At 40.6% G+C, this 12991-nt stretch overlaps 1 protein-coding gene across 1 annotated transcript in view; it reads right to left on the bottom strand.

Annotated features, from left to right (window-relative positions):
- Positions 1-1780: 1780 nt before the first annotated feature.
- Positions 1781-12991, bottom strand: part of KDR (kinase insert domain receptor) — a 33112-nt gene continuing 21901 nt past the window's right edge. The window contains exons 23-30 of the mRNA XM_027636046.1: positions 11987-12109; positions 11738-11849; positions 11251-11350; positions 11029-11134; positions 9820-9971; positions 6282-6378; positions 6097-6185; positions 1781-5231 (exon numbers count right to left, since the gene is read on the bottom strand). Coding sequence (XP_027491847.1) covers positions 5012-5231; positions 6097-6185; positions 6282-6378; positions 9820-9971; positions 11029-11134; positions 11251-11350; positions 11738-11849; positions 11987-12109 — 999 coding nt within the window. The 3' untranslated portion in view covers positions 1781-5011. The remainder of the gene's footprint in view (positions 5232-6096; positions 6186-6281; positions 6379-9819; positions 9972-11028; positions 11135-11250; positions 11351-11737; positions 11850-11986; positions 12110-12991) is intronic.

The raw sequence follows: 12991 nt of genomic DNA on the forward strand, positions 1-12991 counted from the left end.
AGGTCCAGGTTGCCAAACCCTCACTGGTACTGCTGCTTAGCTTGGTAGGATGAAAACTACATCATGCCTATCTACAATGTGTTGCAATCATGCCTCTGACTGTAGTGTAAAAACAGACCAAGAGAAATAAAAGTAGTTACATTTCCACTTGCTTTTGTGAAACCGTGGCTAATAACAACACTTACCATGACTATATTGAAAGAGAGAGGGGCATGGAGCCCAGGGAAACAGGAGCAGGGTGCTGAACAGCTTCAGCTCTCCCTGAAAGAGAGAATTAAATTTAATTGCATATTTTCCACCTTTTAAGAAAGTCTTTTATTTGACCAGGACTTAGGAAACCCCATGGCACTGCCATTTTATCTGGTACCCGAGGCTGTGTGGGTGGGTCCGGAAATCAAATTCATTCACTTCCGCCACCCTCATCCCAAAACTTCCAGAGGAGCAATCATTCACCATAACACATCATCCTAACAAGCTGCAAGGCAGAGATACTTCACATTTTAACCAACCGATGGCAGTCAGTGAATAACATCGGGGCAAGCAGAACACCCTTCATCATGAATCTGATATGTTTACCAGCTAATTAAAGCTGTGTAGGGATTAGGCTTTACAATGTATAGTTTTATGGCAACAAAACCTGAGCTTCCTAAGATTACATTGACCAGCTCCTTATCTCTGATGCTGAGATGTTTATCAGCACCATATGTTACAAGCTCCTGCTATGTTTCCCAATGACCTTCTAGGACTTAATCAGCCCAAATGTCAGGGGTTGAGAAGATGAGGACATATATTACAACAGAGAATGCAACACTCAGCCAGACAGAATAAAAATCCAGGGCTGAAGTCCAAAGAAAAGGTCTTTGTTGGTTAACTTCTGTCCCTAATAAATTTGTCGATTAGAAAGAACAAACATTAACTTTGTTTTTCTTGCCCTTGCTCGTTTTGTGAGGTCCCATACTGCGAGGTAACACAGGGTGTGTACTCAAGTGTCAGTGATGAGGGGAAACCTCAGATGATTCATGGTTTGGGAATGTTTCGCATAAAAATAGTGAATTTCAGCTTTATATGTGGAGCAAGTTTTGCACCCCTAGAACCATCAAAAAGAGATGCCATTAGGAGGAAATTTTTGTCCCCAATGTCAACGGTTCTATGATTGTAGTCGTTTTAGTCACATACTGCTTTTAGAATTAACAAGCCCACTGTCCCAAAAATCCTGACATGATCTCTGGGGACAACCACATCAGAAGACATGGAGTATCATCATAATACTTTTATTTTTGTGTGAAATGTACTTGCTTGCAATTCGAGATGCATTAATAAGAAAAACTTAGGCAAGGACTGGATTTACCAAGACATTTCCATGCAAAGAATGAGATACCTTTTAAGTATCTTTTGCAGGGAGAAGAACCTACCTACCATACTTGAACACCCCTGCATTCTTCAGGTGGGCTGTGTTTACATCGATAAGAGCTGGCATGGGTCATCTTCAAGCCCTGAAACTGCCTACTTCTGGCATGGCTCTGCTTGTTGCCATGTCCAAACGCACCAGGAATCACCGTTCATTCTGTCAGTTCTTCTGAACAAGTCGTCAATCCCATCACTGCTTCTCCCCAGTCCTACCCAGCTGCTCGGAGTGATATGTTTGGATCCATAATCTCACAAGTGTCCCTTCTATTTGTAGCTCATTGGGCTCAGAGCCAGGCTGGATTTCACAGGTAAGGATGCTGATCCAAATGTTGGCACTTGACTGCATGGCTGGAGAATGGAGATAAAGCTAGGACTGGTTTGCAAGGCATTTGCAAATCTGTGCACTATACGTCTGTTGTTTCCTTAAAAATATCCTTTTTGGAATTTAAAGCATCTAAAAGACAGATGTGTCATGACTAGGGTTTAGCTGAACGTGCTGTATTCAGAATACAACAAAAAGTCCAGGTGTTTTAAAGGATGTAATGACCGTGATCTAAGAAAAGAATTGTGTTACTGGATGCCAAATATATGAACACACTTATAGAACCTTTGCTAGCTCCTGACACTGAATATATGGTGTGGGTTGTTTTTATTTTTTTTTTTTTAAGAAGCTAATTTCCTTTCCTAAAGCAGGTTTATGTTAGTTCCCACATTTTCCAGGCATATTTAAAATTATTTGGACCCACAAGAGAGTTTCACTGGCTGACAAGGATTACAAGTGAGAACTCACTATCTGAAATGGCTATCTTGCAGCTTCATCAGTTTGCATTACAGTGGACAGTTGTTTTGGAAGTACTGCAAACACACGGAGAAGCATCTGACTTCATGTATGTGGCATGTATCCTGTATTACACCAAGCTGGAGAGGAACCAAAACTAGAAAATGAGATGTTTAAATTGAACATGCCAAACCTTGGGGAGTCCAGGTTTAGGGCAGATAGATATCAATGACAGATCTCCATCTCCACCTCACTGTCAGGATTCTCTAATAGGTGGCTCATCAAGGTTCTGCCAGTGTCAGTATTTTATGTCCATTGTATAATAATAATACATAGAGGAACAGTTTCATTAATATATTGAAGACTACTGCAGAGGGGGGATGTTAAAGAATGTAGCATTGTCTGTTGAGCATACTCTACTGGCTAGACCTTTGCCTGGGAAGCAAGAAAAATGTCAAATATATACATGAAAATACAAGTCCTTCCTAGAAGGCCTTACAGAAGTCCTAGGAAGCCTCTCCTGTTTTTTTCTACCTGACCTCCCAGCTCCTGATTTCCTGGCTGTAAAATGCTTTAGATTTAGGAGAAGGAATGGAGAAACATCTGAAGCTTGATATCCTACAGCCTTGTATTTGGGGGATGCATGTTGTGTGTAGAAGGTATTAATCGCATATTCAGCCTGAGAAGAGTTTAGCAGTGAGATCTCCCACTTCCTAGATAACTGTTCTCACTATGCAGTAGCCTACAAAGGTCTCATTTCAAACTGTAATAAAGAGAAGCTGAATTAAAGTCTGCAGTTGGCGGCTTAACTTCACTTGCACTTTAACATAAGATGTTATAATTCCTTTAGTCCTGATACCCCAACAGTGAACAACCTTGCACTGAGAAGAAAGACCTACACAGTGCAGAAGAGAAAGTCAAAAAGTGGGCAACAGAGGGAAAGGGTGAGAGCTTTAAGTATAGATTTTAAATAAAGGAGGATTCACTGCACAAGAGCAGGGACAATATTTAAGCTGTGAGAAGTGAGCTAGAAGAAACATGAATGGGAAAAGATGAACAAGGCTTTAAGGGAAACTGCCACTACCCAGGCAAAATCCACAATACAATTAGATCAAGCATTTCCTAACTGAACACAATAAACTCTTTCAGAGGAGATTCATCCTGTACAAGCAGTCTCTAAAGGTATTCTCAATCGCTAAAAGTCAGAGAAGTTTCTTTACTACACATATCCACTGAAATATTCATAGACCTGGACGATGGTATAAAAAACTAGATTCATTAAATGACACTTGAAATAAGTAGTCCTTTGTAATATTCCCTGTCAATAGAAAGTATATAAGAAAAGCAAACAGATCTACTGTAGCCCCCAACTCTAAATTTCCAGTCCCTTTTAATAAAGTGAAAATTTTAGGTATTAAAGAATTTTGTGACCTTTGCAATGCTACAGAACACTGATACAAAGTGTGAATAGTACAATATCCATTATATAATATATATTTATATTTTAATATATTACATTTATTTCTACATAAAGAGGCTATAAATACTGTATATGCCTTATATTTATAGTTCCCAGCATTTGACATTTTAGTAAGTACAAACAAAAAAATACTTATAAAAATACAAAAAAACTTCAGTAGAAATAGCTTTACATTTTAAAATCCTGTAGTCTGCATTGTGTCTATCAATAAAGTTCTGAGACTACAAGAGCACAGGTAAGAAGTTGTCCAACAATTAGGCACAATTTCACCACTCATAGAAGATCAGAGCTGCCATGAAACCAGTCACGAATTCCCAAGGCTACATAAACCGATATCTCTGCCATTGCAAACAGAGTTTGCAAAGAGAATGAGTCAGACCTAAATTTGAGGGAGGGGGGATGAGACAAGAAGGTAGTGTGCCCTTAGGATCCCCCACCAGAACGACAGAGCTTCCTGTGGTCCTAAGGTAGATTACATTTGCTTTTCTACCTGTTGTAGAGGCTGCCCAACTGGTGATTTGGGGGGAGGAGAGTATTTTCTGCAGCAATTCCAGGCTAGCTCAGAAGCAGGTAGCTCATCTGGCATGTGACAAGGGTGCCGGGGATGATGGGGGGCAGGCCCATCCTCAGAGATGAGGCATGGCCCTGCCACCTGTATTCCATCACTTGGCTCAATGCTCTGCCTTGTCCCTACTAACCAACTTCACCATGCAAGTCTTGCAAGCAAATGCAGCTCATGAGGTCTTGTACAGCAACCCTTTTTCCTCTGCCAAGGACAGAGACCATCATCCTGACCTATATTTAGCCGAGCCTATGTTTAGTCTCAGGCCGTCAGTGAGTGCCAGAACCTTGAGCTGGATGTTCCTTTTTTTGTTTGTGAAGGTACAAGCAAGGAATAACTCTGAGAAACAAGAAGCCAGTGCCGTACTGTTTCCTTCCTGGAGTCCAGCCACAAAAGGGAAAAACAAACAAAAAAAACCCAACTAAAACTAAAAGCAGTGCTGTGCCATTATTTCGTACAAGTAGAAACAAGTTGAATGCTGTGATGCTGCCTGCATTAGGCAGATGCTTGATATATCACCAGGGTCTGCCTCTGCCACAGGGTTGGCACAGCACACACATTGTGGCTGGGGCTTTGCACCCTCAGCCACCAGCATCTCTTTAGAAAAGAACCCCCAGCCCGGCACGGCACAGTTTTGCTGCCAGCCGCTTCTGCATCCTCTTCAGGAAAAATGAATGTCTTTTCTTAGTCCCATGGATGCTGTCTTTCCATACATCAAACCTGAATGCTACCAGCCAGGCAGTGAAGGCACGTCCCAGGGGGATCTGGAGCTGCCAGGTTGACCCTAGAGCGGCGGGGGGGTGAGAGGTGCGGGGCCATCGTAGGCGAGGCCATGAGCGCGGCAGAGCGGGGGCGAGGCCTCCCGCACACACAAGAGTTCAGTCTCCTCGCTGGAGTACACAGTGGTGTCCATGTCATCCGAGTGGTATCCTGACTGGTATCCACTTGTCTGGTTGGAAGCTTCGGACATAACGGATTCATTACTCTTGCTGGGCACCAGCGTGCTGCAAAAAGACAAGCAGAAACAGGACTGAGAGAGCTGTGGAGACTGTCTTCTGAAGGGTAGGTGGGAGATTCCAGATGGCAGCTGCTTTCCATCACGGCAACAACCAAAGCAAAATGCTGTACTTAGCAAGCCTGGCTTCAAGCCTTTTTAAACATGGATTTGATTGTAAGGAGAGACCTTTTCATATGTCCTAATTTTACTAACACATGAAAAAGATGTTTAATTTTATGATGATACAAGGAGTTAGATTGTGACCACAGATGAAATGGAGAGAAAACTTTTAGAGGCTTTATTTTAGACAGTGATGCAATTGTAACTGCAGTATATCTTTGTCCACAGTGAAGTTATCCTGGGAAAAAAAAATTCCTGAGAAGCTCTCCGAGAGCATACGTGAGGTTTCAGCTTCATGAACACCATTGTGCTTCCTGTAAACTGCACAATGAAACCCCTGTACAATCCTCTGAAAACACACCCAGGTACATCCTGCAAACTCAAAGAGTCAGCTATTGAAAAAAAAAAAAAGTAAGAAAGAAAAAGCAAGCAAAAAAAAGAGCTCTTTATCAGTTCAGACAGGCTCTCATAAATATCGCTCAGTTGTGTGCACCACTTCAGTATCTCCAAGGGGTGGTTGATGCTATTGCAGCAAGTCCTTTCTGGGTGCTGACTGATGCTCCCAACAGCTACATTATCTCTCCTCTTCTGGTACCAAATGCGGATGATCAGGCATACAGTGCACAATTTTGCTTTCTTTGTTTTGAAAAGTGCATTAAGAAAAGATTTGGTCTTCTAAACAAACCAATCAGTCTTCTAACATACTGCAGGTAAAAGATCATATTCAATCCTATGTGTAGCCTGAGCCTTACCTAAAGGGTATTTTCACTTGTTTATCATTCTCTTCCAAAGTCTTCAGCTCTTCAGATGCAAGAACCATCCCGCTATCTGTCTGGTTTTCCTGCAAAGATATTAGAAATGCATTAAATGGAAAAGGATTAAAAACATGAAAAAAGATATCAATAGAAGGAAAATATGTACAAACAGATAAACTCACCTCCTGAACAACTTTTACAGTAGTTACCAATGGGACATCTTCAAATGTTTTCACACTCACAGGGCGGCTTTTTCTCTTGCTACCTTGTCGGTACTGACTACAAAGAAAACAAAACAAAAAAGTTTTGTGTCCACTATCCACGACTTGGCTGCAAACAGCACAATGATATCAGAATCCTTTTATCTCTCTTCAAAAAAGTTAATCCTTTTGTCAAAACATATTATGCAAACCTTCAAATATCCATTTATTGAAAAGGATGAACAGTCTAGAAAATGGCATGTTTCTGACCTTTTGCTCCTGACAATCTTGATCTCTGAGCAAATTCTAAGAAATGGCTTTGAGAAAACAGCTTCTTTCCTCAGTTACACTGGAGGGCTTCACTTCCTGCAAGGTTTGCTTAGAAGTACAATAAACAGAGGAGCCTGGAGCACAGACATGTGTCTCTTCCTTTGGACTGCACTTCTAAGACCCCTGGCTGGACCTAGGACAACAACAGCAGACTCAGCAGACTGCTGCCCTTAAACCGTGGGGATCAGGACAGGGAGTGCTACATCTCTCTTGAAAGCTCTTCTCCTAAAGAAGCCCTCTGGTCAGGATGACATCCATAAAAATTACTGGACAAAAAAAATAAAATTGACTTTACTGGAGGTACTAATACAGCAAACAAAATGGCTACCCTCAGCTTTCTGCCTATGTGAATATGAAATAAAATGGATGTTGTCTCAGTTAAACAGGACAGTTAAACAGGACAAATTTATGTTCTTAACAGCTAATGAAGGAAAAGCCATAGAGTCAGAAGAGAACCCCGCATCCACTTGAAGGGCAAAGCTGAAGGAACTTAAGAGCATCATTCGCCGTATTTCCCAGCTTTTAGTCTAGCTATGCTGAGTCCTGCCTATCTCCAACAGACATTCATTTAAACTAGTGGGGATTTTACAAGTTCCATTTGGAGCCTGCTCAGGTGCTCAGTCACACTTCAGAATGTTTTTCAAATATTAAATCCAAGTACTTGCTGCAAATAAAATTTATCCTAATGCTGGTGACACAGAAAGATTAATTAGCACCCTCTTTGGTGCAAATTTTCATATTCTGAAAACTGTTACTATGTTCCCTCTCCATTTTCTCTTCCTAAACTTAACAAAACCAGTTATTTCAAACTCTCTGCACTGGCCATGTCTTCTGCTCCTGTTACTCAACAGTAGTATCTAATCTACTTTCCATCCAATGCTACCAAGCCCAAACACATCTAATGGACAATCTACCTTCTTGGACAGCCTAACCTTGAATGATTCCACAACTTGCCTTCTAAGTTTGTAAGCTACCTGTGTGCTTGCATTTGAATGTCCACACAGGCACAGAACGGCATAGCCAGAAATACAGTTACCAGGGTGGTGAGGGCTGAGAATCCCAGCCTCTTGATCTGAATAACCTCCCAGGTATGGGAGCCCTGCCTCTGCTCAGCCCAGACAAAAGTCAGCCTACAAGACTACAGTGAATGAAATCTTCTTGCTTAAGCCAAACACTGTGCAAACAGGACCAGAAACAGTGTGCAGAGAGAAAGAGGCCATGCATGGGGTCTGACTTCTGTCTGGTGGCAGTAAGAGCTCAGCTGATGTCCCGACAGTATTTCCCGACATGCGTTTCCATTTTGTAATAGATTGTCCCATTAAAAAAAGGTCAAAAATGTCCTACATGAAATCAAAATCCACCTTCTCTGCTATCCTCCAGACCAATTATTCTTATTAAAAATGAAACAGATTGGTTTGACTTGATTTGTTCTTCACAAATCCATGCTGGCCATTTTCCTGTAGGCATTTACCATTATTTATATGATTGCTTATTCCAGGATTGTTGCTAGAATTCAAATCAAACAATTTAAGAACTACACATTTTCTGTTCTTGCTAAAAGCAGTCATTATCTTTACACTTTACACTAAATCTATACCTCACCTACTTTTTAATCACAATATTTCAAGGTTTAGAAATTGCATATCTATTTTCTAAGCCAAATACGGCAGATGTTAGGAGGTCCTGCTGATTTTAATTTACATCAGCAACCTAAATATTCTTTTGTATTCTCCATGTTTCCCCTGTGCTTGCTTTCCTCCTTAGCTTTGATTTAGAGACTGTATTAAATCAGCCTTTCCCCATAGTTTGTACTTCAGTGAAGATTGAAAAAGACATTTCTGAACAGATCAATCTGTTTCACCATCTGTATACTAAGATCCATGCCTATAAAATCATTTTCAGCTATCAGAATGGAAGAATAAAGCCCCTAGACATGTTTTAACCTTTCCACTTTGCCTCTCCTAGCATGGTTTCCCCTAGTGCTTTCACAACCCTGTCACACTGCAAGACAAGACAAAAGAGATTCAATCTCCTTAAAAGGTTGGCAGAGGGATTTTATTTCTGTTCATAACAGGAAATGGAGACCAGGAAAAGCCATATAGGAAGTATTAGAAGTGGAAAATAAGTGTGATGTTTTCAGTGTTAAATCATGGTTTCTTGTCTTCTAAATATTTATAGTTTGAACTGTCCCATTACTAAAACACGGGGTTGAGAGTTCAGCTGTAGGACCACAAGTTCAACTGAAGTGTGAAATGTAAGTGTGCCCTACCTAGTCTTTTCTGGGACCACAAAAAAATGTCACCCTGCAGTGACATTTCGTTGGGAAAAAATCTTTGGGAACCTTGGTGGGTATAATACAAGCACTGAGAGAGAGGGCTCCACTTCACGGAAACCACATGAAACCTGCCAACAGAGTCCATCTCTGCCCTGATGATTGTATCCATCTCTTTCTGTTCTCCTTCTTCTGAGATTGTATTAAGCGACCCAGGGCTCCCAGTATCTAAATGGCTGAATTTGATCTTAGGCAGCACTGGATGAGAAAATACTTTTCTCCTTTACATCCCATGCCTGAGGCCCTTAAAGGGTCCAACATAAGCCCCTTCAGTTCATTAGTACAAACTCCTTACTGGGGAATCACTTCCGCCATGATACCCAACAGCATCCACCACTATTGCTCCATTGTGGATGCCTCAGCAGCCCACCAGAAGCAAGCAGCGGACAAAACCCAGTGATAATACTATTTATGTTATGTTCTCCTTGGCTATCATTTCATGACCTATTTTCCAACATTTCACTTTAGGAGGAGAAATGCCAGAGAGGTTATTAATGATAGATCTATCACCATTAATATCCTAGGAAGCTGCAACACAAGAGTGTGAACACAACTGAATTGGACCAGTAAAACCTTTTATGTGTTCTGATTCTTAAAAAACAAACAACAAATATTCTTGTGATTTTGCTTTTTCTTTTTTAAATGAGAATACAATATCTTAAAAGGGTAGTGACATTAAAAATAAATAAAAAAGCCACTAGCATTTGGGGAGGTAAGAAACTAGTTTTTGCCTAGAAAATCTCTACTTATCTGTATGGAGAAGGTTAAATATGAACCAGGCAGCTGAAGTCTCTTCCTTTCATTTTCCCTGCCCCCCATATGAACAAAACCCAGTAGGATGTCCACCGTATAAAATACCTAATTCCTGCTGTGTTGTCATAATGGAATTTGGGATCACAGACTTCCTCTTCCTCCCTACAGGAAGCAGGTGAAGTTGGGAGAGAGAAACCTGAATCCTCTTCCATATTCAGCGATACTGACAAAGGAAGGACAACGTAGTCTTTACCATCCTGTAGAATGCAGTGAAAAAATACAAAAATTAAATAGGCTACAGAGACACACAAACAAAAATAGCTACATGCACGTATGTGGAGAATGCATCAGACCAACAGTGGTTGTTTTATTAAACTATGAACATTATAACACCTTTGCAGGAGCAGCTACATTAAAAGAAGGAAACTTAATAAGAACCACTTCCAAGCAGTTTTAAATTTAAAAAAGTAGATTTTTATATAATATACTGTAGCATAATGTATAACCTGAACTTTTTATTGATGTCATTGAAAAAAAATACAGATTATAGTAATGTTTGACTCCCAATGCCACAAAGTACATGAACCTGATAGTTCGGAAGGGCAGGTAATTACCATCATCATCAATAGAAAGGGAGAACTTGTCTAATAGGGAATCATATGGCCAAATCCAGTGTCCTTCATCGTCTATTCCCCTGGCCTTGTCCACTTCCATAGTGAATAAAAAGGAAGCTACAAGGTAGAGAATCTGGTAGAGAGACCCATGTACCCCACCTGGTCACAGTGAGCTCTCTTACTGCAATGCCTGCACCCAGGACAAGTCTTAATATATTAATTTGCATGAAGTTGCTCACAGGCAGTGAAATTCCTGCATCCTTGTTTTCCAGGATAGTCATTAAAAGTGTTGCAGCCCACACCCTCACATACACTAAGATATCCGTCTTTGGCACAGTAAGATCAACGGGAGCTATCTCCTGAAATGCGTCTGCAGCATGCAGAGAAATCATCGGTGGAGCAGAGAATTGAGCCTGTGCCAGTAACTCTCTGGCAAGACAGCAGTGGTGTCATGGGAAGCCATTGCTGGCAGGACAGATGGCTTTTGGTTACCACAACACAGCTTCTGGGACCTTTACCCCACAAGTATTCTCTGCAAGTCAGCGACCCAACTGCTGGTCAGCAATGGGAGTGGTAGAAGAAGCCCAGGTTCCCTATCAGTTCCAGCAGACAGTACCCAACTATGGGATGATGTGGTGGCTGGTAGGACAGGAGGTGTTCAGCTGGTGGTTTTCGTAACCAGAGAATACAATTCATTTACCTGACGGACATTGGCTTGCAGTAAATTTCCCAGGTGCTCTACCAGCTCTGAAAATGTGGGTCTCTGTTTAGGATCTCCATGCCAGCAATCCAGCATTGTTTGGTACCTAGAAGGACAAAACCAATTAAAATATCAGCATAAAGAAAACATCACCTACTCCTTGCTCCAGCACCTGCTATTATTGTAGGGTAAATGTGGGTAGCTGGAAGAACAGTTCCGTACATTTCTGGTGTTGTATAATCTGGTGCTCTCATTCTTGTTCCTTCTTTCAGTCTTCTGCAAAATTCCTCATCAATTTTCACTCCTGGGTATGGCGATGCACCTAAAATGAAAACAATGGTAATTTTAATGCATTAGACTCTAAAATTTTGGGATTAATTTTCAAACAAATAACTTGCCATGGCCTGTGTTAATAAGACAATTCAGTATATTTGGATGTGAAAACAATTTATATTTATGATGGAAACAGCAACTGATTGAGTAAATAAGGCACATCATCACATATTGAAATTGTATGAAGAAATATTGCAAGTCCATGTTCCTACATTTGCAATTTAAAAAAATCTGAGTATTTTACTTCGATAGAGAAAAACATATAGGATTTTTTCAAGAGGTAAAAGAAAATGCTACAGAGGATCCAAGAACACTTTGACTATTTTCTTCAGACTCTATTGTTTAAAGATGGCTCAATAAAATTAAAGTGACTCACCTAATGAAAATATTTCCCACAGCAGAACTCCAAAGGACCATACATCACTCTGAATGGTATATACTCTATCAAAAATGGTTTCTGGTGCCATCCATTTTAGTGGTAGTCTGGCCTGAAAGAATTTTATAAACAAAAATGTATCACAGTTTAGCAAAACACTGAGTTTCCACAAACCCGTTTGAGGGAAACACAGAAAAAAAGTCCTGACTTCATATTAATTCTCTATTGAACAGAGAATCTGAAACTTACATCTCCTTTCCTGACGTAATCTGGGTCTTTGTAGATGTCTCGAGCCAAGCCAAAATCACAGATTTTGACCACATTATTGTCTGACAAGAGGATATTACGAGCAGCCAGGTCCCTGTGGATGCACTGCAAAGAGAAGTAAACAACTTCATATGCTGCCTGTTGTCACAGCTCTGTTGACAAGGCTGATGTCTTTCACATATGTGCTCTTCTACCCTCAAAGGCCAGCTAATTCTTAAAACCTTTTAAGAAAAAGAAACCTCAGCATCAACACTTGCTGATTTTAAGTGTTTTTTTGATGGTCACAACTGATTTGGCTCAGGGAGACTTGTATTCCCAAGTCCAAACATACATCTGTTTATCCACTGTGCAGAGAAGGCCTTTGAAGTTGTCTAATTAATTATCCTAAGCAGCTGACACAAAACAGGTTCAGATCTGATTACCTTTAGATTTACTTAGGTTCACTCAAATCTGTGTACTCCACTATTTTTCTGAAAAACACCACGCTAAAATGCAGACTTGATTCCAACACAAACTAATCTTGACTACAGAGAAAGAAGTCCACATCCCTACCTATGCATAACAACAGCTTAGTCAACAACCCAAAGACTTCAAAAGTCAAACCTCAGTAGCTTGAAGTAAAAGAATAAGGCTCTGAAAGTGGTTGTAGATTTGCTTCTAATATGGACTAAAACTGCAGAATCTGGAAAGAGGCATACATATGCACACCGATCAGGATGTATGAAAGATAGACAAAAGCATGTTTTTAGAAAAATACTCTGAAGTCTACTCTTGAATACCTAGCCTGAACTCTAGAGCAGTGTTGTATTCCCCATTTTGATTTTCTTTTCCCATTTAGGTTAGATATTAGAAAAAGGTTCTTCACCCAGAGGGTGGTTGGGTGCTGGAACAGGCTCCCCAGGGAAGTGGTCACAGCACCAAGCCTGACAGAGTTCAAGAAGTGTTTGGATGAGACTCTCAGGCACATGATGTGACTCTTGGGGTAAT

The sequence above is a fragment of the Corapipo altera genome, unplaced genomic scaffold (assembly GCF_003945725.1).
Source record: "Corapipo altera isolate COAL_440 unplaced genomic scaffold, ASM394572v1 22b, whole genome shotgun sequence".
NCBI classification, from domain to species: Eukaryota; Metazoa; Chordata; class Aves; order Passeriformes; family Pipridae; genus Corapipo; species Corapipo altera.